General features: G+C 39.5%; 1 protein-coding gene across 7 annotated transcripts in view; it reads left to right on the forward strand.

Moving 5' to 3' along the window:
- The first annotated feature begins 3,303 nt into the window (after positions 1 to 3,303).
- Positions 3,304 to 18,704, forward strand: part of CHID1 (chitinase domain containing 1) — a 117,169-nt gene continuing 101,768 nt past the window's right edge. For 3 of the 7 annotated variants that reach the window (XM_074885329.1, XM_074885328.1, XM_074885330.1), the window contains exons 1-7: positions 3,311 to 3,508; positions 6,445 to 6,610; positions 8,028 to 8,177; positions 9,035 to 9,167; positions 10,168 to 10,212; positions 10,495 to 10,601; positions 12,064 to 12,125. In XM_074885329.1, coding sequence (XP_074741430.1) covers positions 6,485 to 6,610; positions 8,028 to 8,177; positions 9,035 to 9,167; positions 10,168 to 10,212; positions 10,495 to 10,601; positions 12,064 to 12,125 — 623 coding nt within the window. In that variant the 5' untranslated portion in view covers positions 3,311 to 3,508; positions 6,445 to 6,484. Of the gene's footprint in view, positions 3,509 to 6,444; positions 6,611 to 8,027; positions 8,178 to 9,034; positions 9,168 to 10,167; positions 10,213 to 10,494; positions 10,602 to 12,063; positions 12,126 to 16,956; positions 17,030 to 18,704 lie in introns of all 7 variants that reach the window. The other 4 variants (XM_074885327.1, XM_074885326.1, XM_074885324.1 and 1 more) reach the window with 4 other exon arrangements.

The raw sequence follows: 18,704 nt of genomic DNA on the forward strand, positions 1-18,704 counted from the left end.
TTAAAAAGATTTCTTACTGTAAAACCAGCATTAAAGGGGAAATAGTCTCAAGAAATGCTTTCCTATTACACAAAATGTTTTGCAGCACATTTGTTTGCCAACAAACCCACAATGTCTATCCATTCTTTCCCATGTTATACATTAGTTGCTTTAATCATTTTCAGAATTTCATTGTACTTCGGTACAAAGACTTGAATAATTACACTGACCTTCCAAAAACTATTAACTGAATGAATTCAGCTGATGAGTATCCATTTGTGGGAACCACAAAGAGGAATTGTTCCTTTCCCTTTGTTACTTCTGTTAGATTTGTCCCTCACCCCATCCGTTATTGCTTTCTTCTGCTCCTCATTGTCATTCTAACCGTTACCAGAAGCAAAAAGAGCTAAGGAGAACACAGAATTGGTGGCTCCTCATGCACACTCAATCGTGTTTCTCTACCTGACATCTAATGTTCATTAGCCATTAACAGAGAGCACAGGTTTATCAGCAATGCCTTCTGCCATGTATCAGATGTGCTGCTTTCACGATTAAGAAACACAAAGTTAGGGTAATACCACCAGCATGAAACCCCAAACTTCCAGAAATTTGGGATGAATTTGCCTAGATCTTTTCTTTCCAGTGAGCTCCTCAATGACCAGAAGGGTTTTACACTCAAAACACAAGGTTTATATTAAAATGTAGAATAGAATACTTAAGCTTTAAAATGAACTCTAAGAGAGTAGATGAGATAAAATAAGGGTGAATAAAGGTTTTACAAACAAGATCTCCTTTGCCACCTGCATGCTGGCAGAGTAATGTCAGCCAGCTGGGTGGCTTTGCGAGTTGCACTGAACTCTGTATAACTCACTTTAGTTCACAGGAGTTTTTTTTTCATTTCATCTTTGAGGTTCTTCTGCTGTTTCTCTTAGCTTGCTTTCTCCTTAACTACAGGCTTCCACACATTTCTTGCTGCCACGACATTTTAATTTTCTGAGTACGCACAGTTACTTGCGAGGAAATCAGCACACTTCTACTCTCCCCCAGGTGTCCTATCTTGCTCAGGTACTGCTTTTTAAAAGGAAGACTGGTGTACAAACTGAAAAAAAAAAACAAAAAACAAAAACAAAAACAAAACAAAACCAAACCAAAACAGGAATAAAACTGATATGGTCTATCACAGGCAACCATACCCCATTTTTAAATTTATTCATGCCTATTTGAGCTGGCCACAAATGCATAGAATTAAAGCAAAAGATGACTTGTCAGTAATAATAATCAAAATCAGTAACTGCTAGAGTATGAGGAAAAGACAAACAGAAAACTGATCAGTATTTCATGTAAAATACCTTCAAAGCTCGAGGCCTTTTCTAGAAAAATTAAAAGTTAAGAAGCATAATTTCAGGAAAAGCAAAGTGAAATTTAATGAGTTACCATTAGTTACACAGGGGGAACTTAGGTGCTGAGATGCCCAGCATTGTGGCACCCAGCCTTCAAGTACATGGCTCAAGGATAGGAAGTCATAGTGCCAAGTTCAGTTACTGAATCTAGCAAGTAGTGCATGGGGTAGACAGTAGGAGTTAAGCAAGATATATTCATGATTCCCAGAACAGACAGAGATTCCTGTCTCTTTGGAGAACATTGAAAATGTAGAAGCACAAAGATCCCCTTACCTTTTAGTCTTGCTTAGTGGAATGCCAGTCTCTGGTGAAGACTGCCCAACACCTTGTAGAGCTGTTAAAAATTTGGGTGCATCCTTACATATAAGAGATAAGATCTGTGATTCCCTTACAGGTCTCCTCAATGGCAGCATGCACCCTCCCTGTCAACTATTTGCAGCAAACCTTTGAATCAGTCCCACTAAGGCTACAAGAAAGAGAGTCAACAGGAGAATATGATGGGAATGCAACACAGGAAATGATAGATTTCATTACAGAGAGACTGGAAACAAAACTGATTTTTCATGCCCTCATGCCTTCTCTCTGTTGTTCCTGCTACTTAGAAGTGTAACCTGGAAGCATTTAAAGTTTGTGAGAGATGAACAAGATGTTATGAAAACAACAGAAAATCTGGTACCACATTGACTGTAAACTACTTTAGGTACTGTAATTTACTTTAGGTACTTAGAAATTCAGGGCAGTTTATATATGAAAATGTACTGTGTTTCAAACACACTTATCAAGCAGTCCTACGAGACGGAAAAATTCATCACTTCTTGAGTGAAAGCTGAAGGATTCGGAGGTGTTTTGGTGACACTAAAGAAGTGGGATGACACATTCCTTTTTCCTGCTCTCTAGTCTGTAAGTGTGTGGGTCCAAACGTGCTAGTGAATTCCACTTTCCTTTCTGAAGTCCTTGCTAGAATTTAAATCTGGGTGATTTAGTGCAGAGAAACTGTACACATTCTCAGCACTTGCCAGAGAAACCATACATCCAGTTCACTGGCAAGACTTTTGTTCAGAGGAAAAACATTTCTATTTGTCTTTTCAGTGCTAAACAATGTTAACGAGGATCTTCATTACACAAGAGGGAATGAAAGAGGAAGACAAATCAGGAGAAAATAAGGTAACCTCTGCTTCAGGGAGGTCACACCAAGCTGTAACCAACCCAGAAAGCTGGTCACAGAAAAGCTTCTGTTGGGAAGCGCGCTGTCAGGGTAAACTAGGCTTGCCACTACATCACGACATAATGCATCTGTTTTTATCGAGTCTTTTGATATGGTATTTAGTCCCTGCGAGCAGCCCATGAAATAACAGGGTTACATCAAAATGTCCGCTGCAGTAAAAATAGCAGCAGCACAGCCATGTTGTATGTAAACCCACAAACTGCAGGTCAAAACAGGTAATAAAAATCTCAATTTAAAACATAAATTTTTATTCTCTGACCCCTCCTTTCTGCACACCTGGAGTCAGCAATACAGCTTGCTGACCCTCCGCAGCCACGCCTGTACTGTCGCCGTGTCTCCAGGCCACTGCACGGATTTTAGCCCCAACTCCCCGCTTACGTACACTATTTGCTACAGCCTGGAGTAAACCCAGAGGCCCTCCAAGGGAATTTACAGTTAGGCCGTGACTAGCACTTGCTTTCTTGGGGCGCTGAGAAGCCTCCCGCCCGCCCCGGGGAGCCGGCGCTGAGCCACAGCGCCGCCGCCAGCGCGGCCCCGCCGCCATGTTAGCGCCTCCGGCTGCTGGCAGCCGCCCGCATCCCGCCACCACCTCAGCGCTGCCCCGTCAGCCGGCGGGGCGGTGCCGCCCGCCTCTACTAACGAAGCGGCGGCGGGCGGTAGGTGGTGGCAGCGGGCGGCGGAGAGGGAAGGGGCGGGCGGTGGCCCTCGGCCTGCACCGTAGCTGCGGCGGGGGTTGACCCGGTAGCGGAGGGCGACCGGGGCGGCCCCCCGGGGTCCGAGCTCGAGGCGGGGCCCGCGCTGAGGGGACCCGCGCTGAGGGGGCCCGCTGGCTCGGCGGGCGTGCAGGCTCCGGCGGCCCCTCAGGTCTGCGTTGGAAGGCTTTGGGATCTCCAGAGTCAGACGGGTATGGGAGGCGATTCTTACTGTCACAGTAGAGCATCTTGCAAGAGTGGAGGGAGTAATGTTTACACAGGTTAAAACCGGTTTATTTTCACTCCTGAATCTAGCTTTTGTTGATTAAATTTAAAAACACATCAACACAATGCTTCCTGGGCTTCCTTTGCTAAGGGATGCAGGCTCCTTCTGCAGCAGCAGTTAGAATCTAGTTCCTTTAGAAATACAAGTATAAACATTAACTCTGATTTCCAAATAGTTACTGTGCCAGACTCCGAGATTACTTAGTTTCTTCGGTTGCTTCTTTGTACAGCCTAAATCTATGCTAGTGTTTCTCTCTTAAAAATAAAGCTGCTTTTAAAACACCTGACTAAAAGTATGTTACCTCATGTGGAGACTCAGGTTAAACAACATTTGTGGCCTGGCATAAAAACCTGTGCTTCAGATCAGTTTGTCAAAAGATGTTTTAAACTTTCAATTGTCCCTAGTATGAGTTGAACAAGGACACAGTCAGTCTTCAATTTTGCTTGTATTTTGCAATGATACAGGAAACAAATGAGTGCCAAACTCATACAGTTCTGCTCAGTTTAGTTAGTTTGACAAGAATTACACAGTGATGAAGGAAGGTTTGCAGAAAAAAAAACTTGACAGGGAACTAATTTTTGTAAAGCTTGCGAAATCCACGCTTATAGTTTCCATAAAGAGCATTTAAATTTTGACTAATTCATCTTCATGTAGTTGAGTGATGCTGTCTACTTAATTTTCAATAAACCAATGTTAGAGAACAAATTATTAAACGAAGGTTGCAACCAAGAGTCAATATTGGACTGTCACTGACAGAAACCATTTTGCACAGGTTCAGTACTTCCTATAGATCTAGGAGTGGATGTTGTCTTGATAGTAACTGGCAGATGGATATGATTGTGTCAAGGAAATGAGCACATTTTGATGCCTAATTAGAGTTCAGTGATGTTTTTTTAAACTTCTGTTCTTCAGCTGTTAAATATTAACTTTTCTTCAGGGAAGTGGATGCTGTTGCTAATTGTTTCTGAAAGTGAAATCCAACACCATAAAATCTATATATACCAGTTTCTGAAAGAATTGATATCCTGTCCAGATAGTTAAGACTTGTATTGACTATTCAGGCTCTCAATTGTTCCTCTCTGCAGTAGTTTATAGATCCTGCCAAGCTAGGAACAGGGTAGATGCTATCAAGAGCAACCTGCTTTGTCTAATTTTTTAGGATGTGGAAAACAAGGGGGTTACCTGTGACCTTGAAGTCAAAGTAGAAGCATAACACCTTAACTATTAATAATAGTGAATTTTAAATGGTACAGCAATTTAGCTTTTACCCCACCTTCTGGATCTAAGAGGTATTAGAAGGCTTTCTGCTTTTATCCTGCAGTCTTTATAAGACTTGACTAAAGCCTTCAACTCATTTTGTACATGAGGTCTTTGATGCTCTGTTCTTTGGTGCTAGTGGCATTGGTGTTTTCAAGCCCTTCTGGTGCCATCATCCTTCTTTCTTCCCTTATCACGTACTCCTCTCTTTTCCCGCAGAATCCCTAACTCCTGCAGTAAATATCCCTGCTTTTTAAAACCTCACTGCTAAGCTAGCCACATCCAAATATGTGTAAGTTTATCGGGTTGTTGATCTCATCTCTGCATTACCACTGTTAGCCTCAAATAGCTGCCGTTTCATTGAGTACACTTCCATGTAACCTTTAAGGTTCCTTCTGCCACCATGTTACTGCCACAGTGCTCCTTTAGAGTGCTCAGCCTGCTGTTGTGGGATCCCTCACCTGATGTTTTGTACAGAAACAAAGTACTCAGACTTTGGGCAGCTCTTGTTACCAGTGCCAACAGAACAAGTCTTATAAATATGACTTGAAGAAATGAGCTCATAAGTCTTTAAAGTAAATGGTAGAAATGTTAATTCTTCAGAGTAATACAGGAAGCATGAGAATTTTTTAAGTTTGACTGAACTTTAGAAAATTATGGGAATGGTAACCTTTTTTTCTTCTCCATTAGGATCTCATGAGAAGCAGCCTGATACGTTACCTAGTTTATTATAGATGAAAGCTAGTCCCAGTTTGATACTTAGGACTTCCAGAATTAGTAACAGGTTGCTTTTCTTCATTTTGGTATTCTACCTCCTTTGGCCCTGGTTCCCCTAATGCTAAATACTTGTTTTCTTCTTACCCACTTCTGAGAACTAGGCTGCAAAACCAGTGCAACTCATGAATGGGGAGAGGTTGAAAAACAAGCTCTGGCTGTATTTGAAATTTTTTTGGTAAAGTCTTTCCTCTGACAGAACTAAAGTGTAATAGATAAATAACACTGAACAGAACTGTTCTCTATTAAGTCTCAATTCTTTCATCTGGAGCTGGGACAAACTGTTAAAGTCATTCTTCTAGACCAAAAGGGCCCCTATTTTTTTTCAATTCTGTGTGTTTCACTGACTTGGCAAGGAATTGGAAACAAAGTTCTCACCTGTTAGGGTAAAGGCACATAGCTATAAGCATATGCCTATAATTCTTCCTGTCTCTTAATTAATTTGTGACTTGCTGACTGGGTTAGGCAGGAGCAGAAACAAATGGTATCTCTTATTTGCTATAGAAAAGGTAAGGTGGTGCTATCAATGTTCTGGGCAGCAAACATTTATCTCAGTTTCAGCTGTAAACAGTTATACTTCTTTAGGGATTCTTTAAAAGGGAAGCTTCAAGTGTCCAACCCACTTTCTCTATGATACACCTACTGAAACAAGGGACAAAAAAAGTCTAGCAATTTCTTAAAATACTCTGCTATTTTGCTGTCAGAGCAAAAGCACTATTAAAACAGTACTGTCTTAATAAGTCTGATTCTAGAGGACAGAATATAAGACAATTGCTTGACTTTCCTTAGACAAGAAAACTGAATTAAACTGTTACATTCTTCTGTTCACAGAGATTTGAAGCCTTATGTTTTCAGGGCAGAGAAACTTGACATGGGGAAAAACACCATGAGGCTTCTCTATGCTTCACTTTCTCTTACTATGATTTGTTGGCTAGTTGAAGGTACCCTGTCAAAAACAGATGCAAAGAAAGGAGCTGCAAAAAAACTGGAAGAAAAGGTAAGAGAAGTAACTGAAATGCTCATCTTCTCTAACATGTGCAGTGAACTAATTGAACTTTGGTAAATGGACTCTCGCTCTGCCAAAGCGGTATTAAAAGCAACCATGCATCTCCATGCTGAAGCTTATCCTCACAAATAATGCTACCTGAAACTGTCCTTTCCTTCAGCTTTTATGAGTGTCACACATTTGTTCACTCCTTGAACCAATATGCTGTAGACTTCTGGAGTTTTATCCCCCGTGCAAGCTGCAGAAGCAGGAAGTTTTTGCCCCCTCTTGCATAGCTAAAGGAGACATACTTCCATCCCTTTGGAAAGGGGGGTGGGGACAGTAGTTTGGGCCAGGAGCACTAGGTCATTTACTGGTGGAAGGGAAGGTGTTCTCAGCCTTGCCAATGGGAAGGCTGTGTCCTCATAGAAGAGTTTGAAGAGCCTTCTAACCAGCAGTTCTTTTGCAGGCAGAAATGATTCAGAGTCCTGTAGCAATCTGAGCAAGTGGAGCCAACGTGCTCAAGTCTCTCTTACCTTGCTGAGCATGTCCTTGTTTCCTGCCTGTTTTCTTTCAAAACTGCAAGAAGGCACAGCAGTGTAAGAGAAAGGGTGTGTATGGAGAGGAAGTATATTTACCAGTGCATATACCAAGTGTATGTATGTAGTGTTGCTAAGCATGTTAGGTAAAAAAGTAGACATGTTCAAAATCCTCTCCCATAAATTATAAGTATAGTTAATCCTTCATTATGCAGATACATCTCTCATTGTCTGTATTACTTGTTCAGTGTCTACCAGGAAGAAAATCTAGTCTGCAGGTAGTGAGGATAATACAAAGCGTTAAGACAGGCCTTATCCCTAAAGTCCTTCCACTGCACCAGTAGATGGTTTCTGCATACTTACCACGCACACTTTGTTAGGCCTTCTCACTCTGATTCTGTCTGATAAAACGATTTGTGCTGTTTTAGTTGAAGCAGATGTTCCTTAAAGAAAAATGTTCAGAACCTTGGCCTTCAATGCAGCATGCTCAGTCTAAAATATATCCAGTTTAAAAACCATCTTCAAATTCTTGGTTAAGAACTCCTAATCCCTTTTTGTCATTTTGAGGATAACACACCAGAAAGCATTGACTAGAGAGCAGAGCGCCATCAGCTGTGGTAAATTATGTTCTTTAATTTTGTCACTTCTTGATTTTTTTTTTTTGTTTGTTTTATATGCTTTTTGCCTTGCAAACAAAAATTTACTGATGATGACAAATAATTTCTGAGCACTTTCCTGTTTCAGTTTTAAATCGAACTGCTCTACATCATTTAAAAGGAGTGCTCAGAGTTTAATGATGTGATGGTTTTTGGGGGTTTTTTTTGAAGTCTGTTGCTACTGAAAGTGGCTGCTTTGTATAGCTGGTTCTAAAAACTGTCTTCTTCCCCCAGACACTGCATTCTGATAAAAATGTGCAGGACCGGGGCCTGGTAGTTGTGGATCCAAAGGCAAAGGATATTATACTGGAACACAGAAGTTATTGCTCCAAGAAGATGAAGGAAAGACATTTCTCAGGAGATGTTCTGGGATATATTACTCCCGTAAGTTAATAAAATGAATAAAATTGGTGTTTTGAATGAATATGCAGTGGACTGTGCTAATCTGCAGTCTGGCATCTGTGGTTTAAAAATGTTTTTATAATAATGGGAACTTCTGGTCAAATACAGTCAAATAGCCAGAGGATTATTGGAGAGCCGGCTTGGGATTCAGGTGGTCTCAAACCCTTGTTCTCCCATCCATTTCTTGCAGGATGTCTAGGTCATACTGTTTTTTTTTTCTCACCAGTAAAACAGAGGTGATAGTATTCTCTTGTCCTTGATGGGCCATGTGAAGTTGCAGTAAAATTAGAACAGGAGGGTGACTAAGTGTCATCATACCATGCAGCTACCAACTTGAACCTTCTAAATAAACAGTGCAAATTTTATGCTGCTGTCAAACTGATCTCTTTTGCTATTCAGTCTATTCAGAGCATCCTTTCTTGAATAATAAATGTTTCTTCCTTTTGTTTAGAGGATGCTTTTCACTTGTTTCAGTCTTACACTGCTCAAAAGAGAAATAGGTGCCCTATAAATTTTCACCTTTCTCAAATTGTCTTGAACATAAATGCAGAGGCTGTAAATTCAAAACTGTGTTGGCATCTACATGCAAATTCCTGTAGTTCAGGTGAATTTGCAAAATTTGGAGACTGCCTTTCATGTAGCTATCAGAGTTTCTAGAGTACTTTCTTGTTTAAATAAAAATAATGTCCCAAAAAGGTTTCTTCAAACTAACGAATGGGGATCTAGCAAATGATTAGATTTGTGTTAAAGAATTTATATTGGTCAAAAGTAAAGTGAACTGTTTATCTTGCTTTTGAGCCTCTCACTTTTTTTTTTTTTTTCCTGCTTTCTTTTGCAAGTGGAACAGCCATGGATATGACATTGCTAAAATATTTGGAAGCAAATTTACACTAATCTCACCAGTCTGGTTACAAGTGAAAAGGAGAGGGAAGGAAAGGTTCCAGTTCACTGGGCTCCATGATGCTGATAAAGGTGTTACTTTCTTTTTCTTTGAATATGCATTGCAAGTAAGATTACTGGTGTTGTTGCAGACTAGGTAACATTGGCAATAAATGCATGTGGGTTTTTCTGGCTCTGCCTCATGGTGAAGTACTTTAAACCGTTCCATTTGGGGAGGAGTTTTCTTTAGAGTGAACTTTCTTCTGTCCCCACCTAATCCCATATGTGTACATAGTTTATCTGTCCAAAGAATAAGTAGAAAGATTGGCTCTTCCATCAGGCTGTCTGCAAAGCCCCTCTTAAAAAAAGGAAGGGACAAAGCATCTGTACAGGCAGAAATAGTCTTTGGTGTTTGCGCTGTGCAGTCGTTTACCTACAAACCAAATTGTGGTTTGTTTTCCCTTTGCAAAAACCTTTGGGTGAATTTGTTCTGGGAACGGAGGTTAAATTTAATCTGAAGAGAATTTTTTCCTTCACTGTCAAGAAACTGGCAGCAAGTTCAGATTTCAGCTAGTATGTTCTTAAATAATAACTAAGTACTTTATGGTTTTGTACTTGATTGAACATGGAATCTCATTTGAAACAGCTATAATTCTTACCATGTTGGTACCTACTAACAAATTACTTTTAGTACAATGACTTCCAAGAGGAATGGATGGGACGCTTGCAAGTACCAACTTAAAAAAAAAAAAAAAATTCCTCCCAGGTAGTGCTAGGTGACTAGAGAAGTGTTGTTCTGAGTAGGCAGTAAGAAAGTTTCTATGATGAGGCAGAACTGTAAACAGCAGGGAGGGGTTGGGACTATTGTAAGGTTGTAGTAAATGCTAGTTATGCTGTAGTGGAGGTGAATAGCTTCAAATTCTGTGTGTCAGAGAATGTTTTGTCTGTGTTGGTTATGACTAGTAGTCTGTGGCAGGAACACAGATACAATGAAACTATGCTACATTATTTGAAGAATGCTTGAAAACATGTTGTCATTGTCAACATCATTTATATTTTAACAGTTGTTCTCTTACTTTATACTGTTTGACAGGCTGGATGAAAGATGTCAGAAAAACCTCCAAAACTGTCAAAATAGGTGAGCCTCTGTTTTATGTTTGTTTGGGTTTTGTTGGCTTTAACTGCTAGCAGAGCAAAAGAAGGCTTTGTTCCAGGTGTATATGGGAGAAGGGGAGGTTCCCTTAGCATAGTTGTATGAAGGAGGAAGTTCGTCAGAGTGAAGAGCAATTATATTAGTCATGGGATATGTTGTTTAGTGGCATCTCTGCTTGTATCTGCTGTATTCTACTTCTGCAGAAATAGTCCAGTGTAGATAATAAATGCTTAATTTTCACTACTGATTGACGACTTTGCTTGATAGTGCCTCGAATTTTGTTTGATGGCTGGACCTATCAGGACTTTGAGAGTGTTTTTGCCAGTGAGGATGAGATAGAGGAGCTTTCCAAGAACATGGTTCTGCTAGCCAAGGTAAAAAGACTTTCTGCTAATGCCTATAAAATAGTGTGAGATGGTATTTGATTCTTTTTGTAATCGGTGTTTTCTCATTTCCAGTAGAAATATTCTAGAAAATAAAATTCTGCTCAGCACAATAATGAGGCAGGATTCTTAATAGCATGTCCTAGTATGTGTCCAATTCCTGTAAATACAAAGTATAGCAACATTTAAGTGCAGTTAACTACAAGTCTAAAATGAGACTACGTAAGTCTGATCAACATAACCATATTAAGTTCTTGTTGGCAGCTGCACTGGTGATTTTTGCCTGATATAAATTGTGATTGATAACACCTGTGGCAAACAGCTGACAGGCTGAATGTTGCTGAGGCAGTAGTGGGTACCTGATAAATTTCTTATGGAGGTTACCTAGTGAACAGGCTTTTCTTTTAAATTTCTATTAAAAAACCTAAATCTATTTAGCAGGGGCTAAAGTGGTTAGTGGTGTTTTTTGAAAGAGGGTCACATGTCAATGAGTGCTGTTTTCTGTGTTACAGGAGTACATTCATGCTCAGTGTGCTAGAGCTAATGAGTCACTTCTAATACCAAGAATAGCTCACTGGGTATCTGTTACTGTACAGTTTTGCTCTGATAAACCAGTTTCCTTAAAATGTTAAGAGGCTAGGGAGAGGAGAAGAGGATTTCCTTTAAGGAATGGTTACTGTTTGCTAAGGTTTTCTGGGCAGCCCCTTAGCTAATGGCTTTAGAGCTATGCATGCATACAGCTTGACAAGTTGCACCCAAAAGACCTTCAACTTTAGTGGTTGATTCATGACAGCCTGCTTAATTATTGTCAGAATAAGGTTTCTCACTTGCTACATGATGCAAAGAAGTCTTAATGTGCTCTAGAGGAAGATGGATGTAGAGGTAAACTGGATAGTTTCTTATAATTGGTAGCCAATACATCAATTTTAGGTCCTCAGTAACAGTTGGCCTCTTGAGGAAAGGATACTCTAGTACAACAGTATCCTTGATCATGCTAAACATAATTATCACAAGTGAGATTAACTGTGGGAGATGTTTGGAATCATGCCTATGCCAAGTTAGTATTTACATCTTTAGACTCAAGAGCTCATGAATTTTTTCCCAATATACATGTAAATGTGTGTCAAATGATTTGCTTAACATCCATCTTTCATTAATGGCTGAATTTTCCCAATCTGATACTGGTTTATCCTGTAAGAGTAGAAGTCATGGATAACTAATAGAGATTTTCAACTTTTGCATGTTTGTTAAATAATTTGTGCTTCTCTTTGACTTCTTCATGAAATGCTGCATTAAAGACAAAGCTGGTATAAGAACACAAAGCATGTTCAATCTGTAACATTACAAGCAAAATTACAGTAATTGTGTGCTTTGATACTGTATTATCATCTCTGATACAAGCATAATGAATAAGCATGGTGATTAACTGTATATCGTTGTCGATTCCCTTTAGAATGAAAATTTTGATGGTTTTGTAGTTGAAGTTTGGAGTCAGCTGGGAAATCAAAAGCAAACGTGAGTATGAGTCTGTAGGATGTGATTCCTAAAAATTGGCTCTTTTAAAGCATCTTTTGAATTTGTCCGAGTTGATTTGAATTTGTCATTATAAATAAATACACTTCATTGTGGGACAACTGAAGATTGTTGCACTTAGAATGAAGTAGAAGAGTCTACTCCACTCTACATGAGCTCAAAGATTATATAATAATCTTCACAGTGGACCTAGCAGACCACATTAGCCTTTCATATTTGAGTTCTGCAAGATGTTGCTGTTGTACAAGGGTGAAGAGGGTATCTCAGTTGCTCAGACCTTGGCACTAGCCTTTATTATAACATTGATTGGTTTGGGTTACTGGGTGAAGCTTGGAAGTGTGGGATACTTTCAAGACCATCACATTTGAGTTGATTAGGAAACCTTCCAAACCTTTCTAGAGAGATCTTTTAGACATAGCAAATCTAAAACCAAAATCCCCAATCTGAAGCAAATCTAGGGAAAAACTGTCTTCCAGTTCTTGCAAGCACAGTATATTTTAAACTTTGGATTAATTGATTTACCTTTTGATAGCTCCACTATGAAGTTTCAGTGAGTCTGCATTAGTTGTAGCTGCTAAAACTAAAGGGCTTATCCATATTAAGTTGTTTTCTGACATTCTAATCTGTTTTCCTTGAGTAAAAGCCCCTTGGCTGCCTTGGCACCTTGGACAGAGTCAGGGTAAGGCGAGCTCCGAACTGCTGCTTCAGGAGGAAAAGGCAGAATGTGTGGTGAAATGAATGATTCAGTGCAGCAGTCTGAAGATTTTGTGTTAGTTCCCTCAGGAAATTCAAGCATCCATTCCCTAAAGCACAGTATTCCTACCAGCTCTCTATTGCCTAAAATGTGTGGGGGAAAGTTGTTTAAAAGAAAGCTCCACAGAATGCAGACTTCATTATGGGAGAATTTAACCTTTCAAAAATGGTTGCTTCAGGTTATTCTGTTTAGGGAAAAAGTTACTGTCTGATGGCATATAATAATTACTTGTGGAACTGAGTGTTCTATTAACAGAGTCCTACATTTTCCCTATAACATCAACACTTGGGAACAAAGAACTGAAACTGCAGAATCTTTGTAGCCTTGTCAGGGGCTCCACTATTTGCACTGGAATGAATAATCCTTAAAATAGATGCTCTTGCTCATAATTAGGTAATTTGCCAGGTTGTTCCTAAGAGTTAATCTCTATACTGAGTTCTGAACCTATTGCAATGTCTTAATAAGACAGCCAACGAGGTGATTTAAGCAATTAGTAACTGCCAGCCCGAAGCTGGGTGTAGTGGACAGTTTATCTCTTGTGCTTACTGTATTTTAGTAAAATTGATGCTTTTCCTATTAGTTATCTTAGACAAATGTAAGACACACTGTATTACTGTAATTTTAAGACTCACTGAAGGCCAATTTAAGCACACTAGTGACAACGTGCTGTATTGCAAATGACACACATGAACAAAGCATACATTTTTATTCGCTCCAGGGTGAGTTTACTTATGGCATAGTAAAAATGTTACTCTTTGCCAGGAATAATGCTGGCTCAAAACAGCATGGCTTGTCCCATCTTACGTGGTAAGAACTGTTTGTACTCGTGGAGGGAACTGCTGCGTAGTTGCTCTGGCCTTCAGTACCTGAGTGTTATTTAGGTGAAGTGTAGAAGCACCACTTACATATTCACTGTCTGTCTGTCATTGATAGACAGGAGTTGGAAGTATTTTCCATAACTTTGGAGAAGAAAAGGGTTATTCTCATAGAGAGAATTGTAACTGCCTCCTTTGCTCTGAGTCAGTAATGTTTGATCATATGTGGCCACCTGTGAACGAGACTTTAGGATTATCCTAACTAAAGATGTGAAAGATGATGTTTGGCAAAAAAACTGAATAGAAATAAAAGTTACAAACTGCAGATTTTCCTCCTCTTCAAGACCAATTTTAATTTAAGTGCTGAATTGTAAATTCATCTGTGTGGGGTTTTTTTTCCCCTCCCTTTATTGCCACTCCCCTAGAAATGGGTAGGGTGTTTAAGTTGCAGAATACCTTGTGTCAGGCTTGCCTCCTCAGAGACAAGCGTTCTGAATAAGGCTAATCTAGGTAACAAGCTGAAGCTAGACTAGTGTGTAGAATAACAGCTGTTTTGTGAAAATAGAAGTACATCATTACATTAAAATTTTTTCTCATGATGCTTGTAAGTTATGGGACCAGGGTCTTCATTTTAAGATTAAGTCAGTTTGTCCATCACTTGCTCTAAAACTGAGTGGCTTGGCTATCCGGTGCCACAGGGGTTTTCCCTGTCAATGTTTTTTAGAGTGAACAGGTGCATTGAACAGTTCTTAAGGGGCAGAATTAAGTGAATTTATCACCTTGCACATTGAGTGCCGTTGCTCCGGGACCTGTTCGTTTCCTTTTGAATAGCAGAGCAGAGTTATTCCCGAGAAACCGGCAAGCATGGACAGTCTTTTGCTTTGCTTGTCCCTGCCAGAAAAGACTTGGAGCAGCCCATGACCCCTCTAGCCACGGAGTGGCAGTGTTGTAACGCGAGTCACACCTGATCGTCCTGCTCAGATTGTCTTCCGAAAGCGACAACCACCAGTAGGAAAGCGCATTCTTAACCTTGGAAGGGTGAGGGTCAGTTGACAGGTCGGTGTCAACACAGAGATGACCCCTAATCCTTTGGAGATGTTCACAGAACAGCAACTGTGTATGCTCCGTACGAAGCGTCTGTATTAACTGTTAGGTACATAGTGTGGGCTTTCCAGATTAAGATCCTTCAAGGTCAAACACTTGAAAGTAGCTTAACCTACTTCTAGGTAAGGGAACAAAAGACTATAATGATGGTCCTGGGAACAGATAGTCTGCCTTCAAATTACTTCCAGAGCTGTCTGACAATATAAGGAAACAATGCTAACACAATTTATTCCTATTATTTAGTGTGAACATGTTTTAGTTTAAAAAGAAAATAAAAGAATCAGATGGACTCTTTTCTGAAATACAAGGACTAGTCTCACATAAGCAGTTAGCAACAGGTTATTGAGACTCAACACAGGTGCATAAAAGTACCTGGGGATATGCTGCAGCTGCAGCTTGCCTTACGAAATGAGAGAGCAGTGGCATAGATCTAAGTAAAAAATACTTCACTTGAAATCATTATGGTTTTCATTTTTCAAAACCTAAAGTAAGTGGATACCTAACTATTAATAAATAATAAAATGGCACTCAGTTATTCTAGTGCATCCTTTCATGTATCTGTGTTGAGGGGAAAGCTGTGGAAATGATTCCTGTTATTTTTTTGATAGTGTTATGGAAAAGATCTATGATCCCATCCCTTAGTGGTAGAGGAACACAGTATAGCACAGGTTTCTTTATCAGACTTAAAATGACTAGAGAGTGGGATTTGCTTATGGAACATTTGTGCTTGATACGATGCTTCAGCTATGAAATCAGCATCCACTGTCCAAAGACAATGTGCAGTGATACATCTTGGCAGAGTGCACCAGTATTTCCTGAGGCAGGTGAGTCTGCAAAAGAATCTGAAAACCTGCAAATTAGTGTCCTAACTAATAAATTGGGTTATGATTTAAGCACTACTTCATATATCAGAAAGCTGGATTAATTGCAGCTGAAGCTCTCTTCTCAGCAGACCTCAACTGAGCAAGTGTCCCCACAAGATACCTTTTTTTTCCAATAGCTGAACATGAATTTTGGCTGGACTAAAGAGGCATGATGACATCTTCATAGCACATGCTTCCCCCCATTTTCTTGATGTTGGGGCTTGAAACACTGAATTGCCTAAAGACCTTGTGACAATTTTTGTAAATATCTCTGTATAACAGGGTAACAGTGTTAGCTCTGTGCAAAGCTTCTGTAACCCCTAAATCCTGTGGCCAGCTTTTTCAAGAACCTGTGATCACTGAGCATTTTTAAAATGAGACAAATTTAGACACTTCTCTGTCAACCCTTTACATGTTTCTAGAAAATCTTGATTTTTTGGGTACTCATTTCAACATCAGAAACGAATGAAAATTCTCCCTGCAAGGCCTGAGGAGTTATCTAGAAAGAACCTTCAGTTTCCTGTTTATCCTAGCTGGCATTACAGATGAGGTGATATGTTGCTAAGAAATTATGTTGCTGGCACCCACTAAGAGATGAAATTCTGTGGTTTCAGGCTCACCATATATCTTCTGTTCTATACCTTCTTAAGCAGAACTAACTTAATCTGGTTTTGTTTGGTTTCAAGAACAAAAAATTTTCTAATCATTCTGGTTTGGGGTTAGAATTGCTCTGTAATGCTCAGCAGACTAAAGTCTTAGATCAATCCTTTGTGCTGCTTTCTTTTGCATATTCATTTAAATGTTGATTTTACCAACAGTATACATTTTATATAAGAGAAATATGTGCCTAAATATAGCTGCCCAGTTTCATGTTAGATATCCTAAGCAGCCTGGTCTCTGGCTGTTCATGTAGGGTCTTGAGTCTTACACAGCAATCCTGTATTCATGCTTTGTATACCTTTGGATGTATAAAATGGCATTAGGTTCTTATATTTAGATGCCCAAATACCACCTGTTCTACCTGAAGAATCTGAACTGTCTTGATATGTGTGTGTGGACCTAAGTTTTAGGGGGTTTATACTGACCAGTTCAGGCTCCTGTAGACGTCTGATACAAATACTTTGAAGTACCCTCTATAGTTGATACCTACTTCATTCCTGTGATTTCTGGGAATAGAATTATTGATACAGAAATCACAGTGAGGTCAAATTTAATGTGAAGTGAAAGACTGCATCTAACTGATTTTGCCTCCTCTCATGCTGACAATCATTACACAGGGAAAAAAGTATTCAGCTTCCCATCTTTTATCCTAACACAGAGGAAATTAGTCTCCTAACAAAAATCAAAATGAGCTAAGATATCCTATGTAGATACCACCTCAATTCTAATGTGTTTTGTTGGGTCTTATAGTTTAAACCTGCTTCTTAATTAAATAACTGTCTTTTAGATAAAACTTTCTTGGCTGATTCTGCAATAAAATATTCCAAGTTATTCATGCTGTGGCATTTAAGTTTAGAAATGTACATGGCAAAAATATTGAGATAACTGAGCAAGCAAAGGTTCTCTGTTTCTTTAGTTAACAGCTAGACAGGATGATGTCTCTCTTGCTAGTCTCACTTGTGGGTTTATTGGTTTTTTTTTTTCTCCAGAGACCTGGGTCATGTTGTGAAAAAGGCATGAATGTACCCGTCAGAATCTCACAGCATACATAAAAGTGCACACATTATTCTGATCAGTCTGGCATTAGCTGACAGATGGCACTGCCATCACACAGAATCAATCTGAAAAACGTGATTTTTTTTGTCACCACGTGCTGCAGGCACTTGGTATCATGCAGAAGATGACCTTCAGACATCTTATTAATGTTGGTAGGAGTATAGGAGCAAAAAACTCTTCTGGCAGTTCTATCCTTCATGTTAGTCCCTGAAAAATTAATCTATTAATCAAAGATTTGCCATAATTCACTCCAGTTTCTTGGTATTAACTAGGCAATGAAATGGCACAAAAGGGCAATTTCTTCTTGAAGTAGACAGCTTTATTCTGTCCAATTTTCTTGACAAGGCATAAATTTTAGAGAGTACTGACTACCAACTTGAGCAAAAAAGTGGCTGAAGTTGGAAAGTTGCAGAGTTTTGAAGGGTCACGTAACTGAAGGGAAGGATGTAACAGCATTATGTGTCTTCTGCAAGGCTTTTCAAATACACCTACAACCCACGCTTGTGCACTGAAGTACAGGGTGTCCCAAACACGATAGACCGGCAATGCTGGAAAAAGGGAGTTCTGTAAAAAATAAGCTTCCCTCAAACTTTGGTTGATGAAAATTTGGAGGTCTGCATACTTTGTAGGGAACAAGATACTTCAAAATCATGAACACTTGGAAAATTGACCTACCAAATGGTAGTGATAATAGAAGGCTTGAAATAGTAGGAATGAAGTAGACCTTAATTAGCTCAAGATAGAGTCTTAAAGCTGCCAATGTTTTAGTAGCTACTCTGAAGTTAAATTTGACAGTGGTGAAGTCTCTGGTAAATATTTAATGAAGCCTTTTCAGGAAGACTGATTCTATTCCCACTTTCCTTCACCTCATTATAATGTTTAAAATGTCTAGCTTTGCTTTCAAAATTACCTGTGGTAATATGGGAGGATATTGTGTTTAAAACAGTGGAAAGCACTGTTGGGACACCGCAAAGTTTTAATTTATAGAGCAATAAATGAGCATTCTGCTATTGCTGTTTGGGGGAGAGGGGAAGAGTGCGTATTTGATTTACATAGTCTGTCTTGGCCGACAAATGGAAGTGAGCCTAAATTAAGTGTTTAACCATTAATTGTATCTGATTGCTAGAATGTTTTCAGTGCCCAGAGACCTGGCTTGACAGGTTAGCGAGTAGATGTTAATCTGGGTTTCTTGAGCAAGAATCTGCAGTTGTCCAGCTACCACTTTTCTTCCTGACCTTCTCCAAGTTGAAACTAATTATTTTTTGGCCAGAGCTATGCTGCTTGGATTTGGTGGCAGGAGGAGAGGAAG

The sequence above is a fragment of the Strix uralensis genome, chromosome 15 (assembly GCF_047716275.1).
Source record: "Strix uralensis isolate ZFMK-TIS-50842 chromosome 15, bStrUra1, whole genome shotgun sequence".
Classification (NCBI taxonomy): Eukaryota; Metazoa; Chordata; class Aves; order Strigiformes; family Strigidae; genus Strix; species Strix uralensis.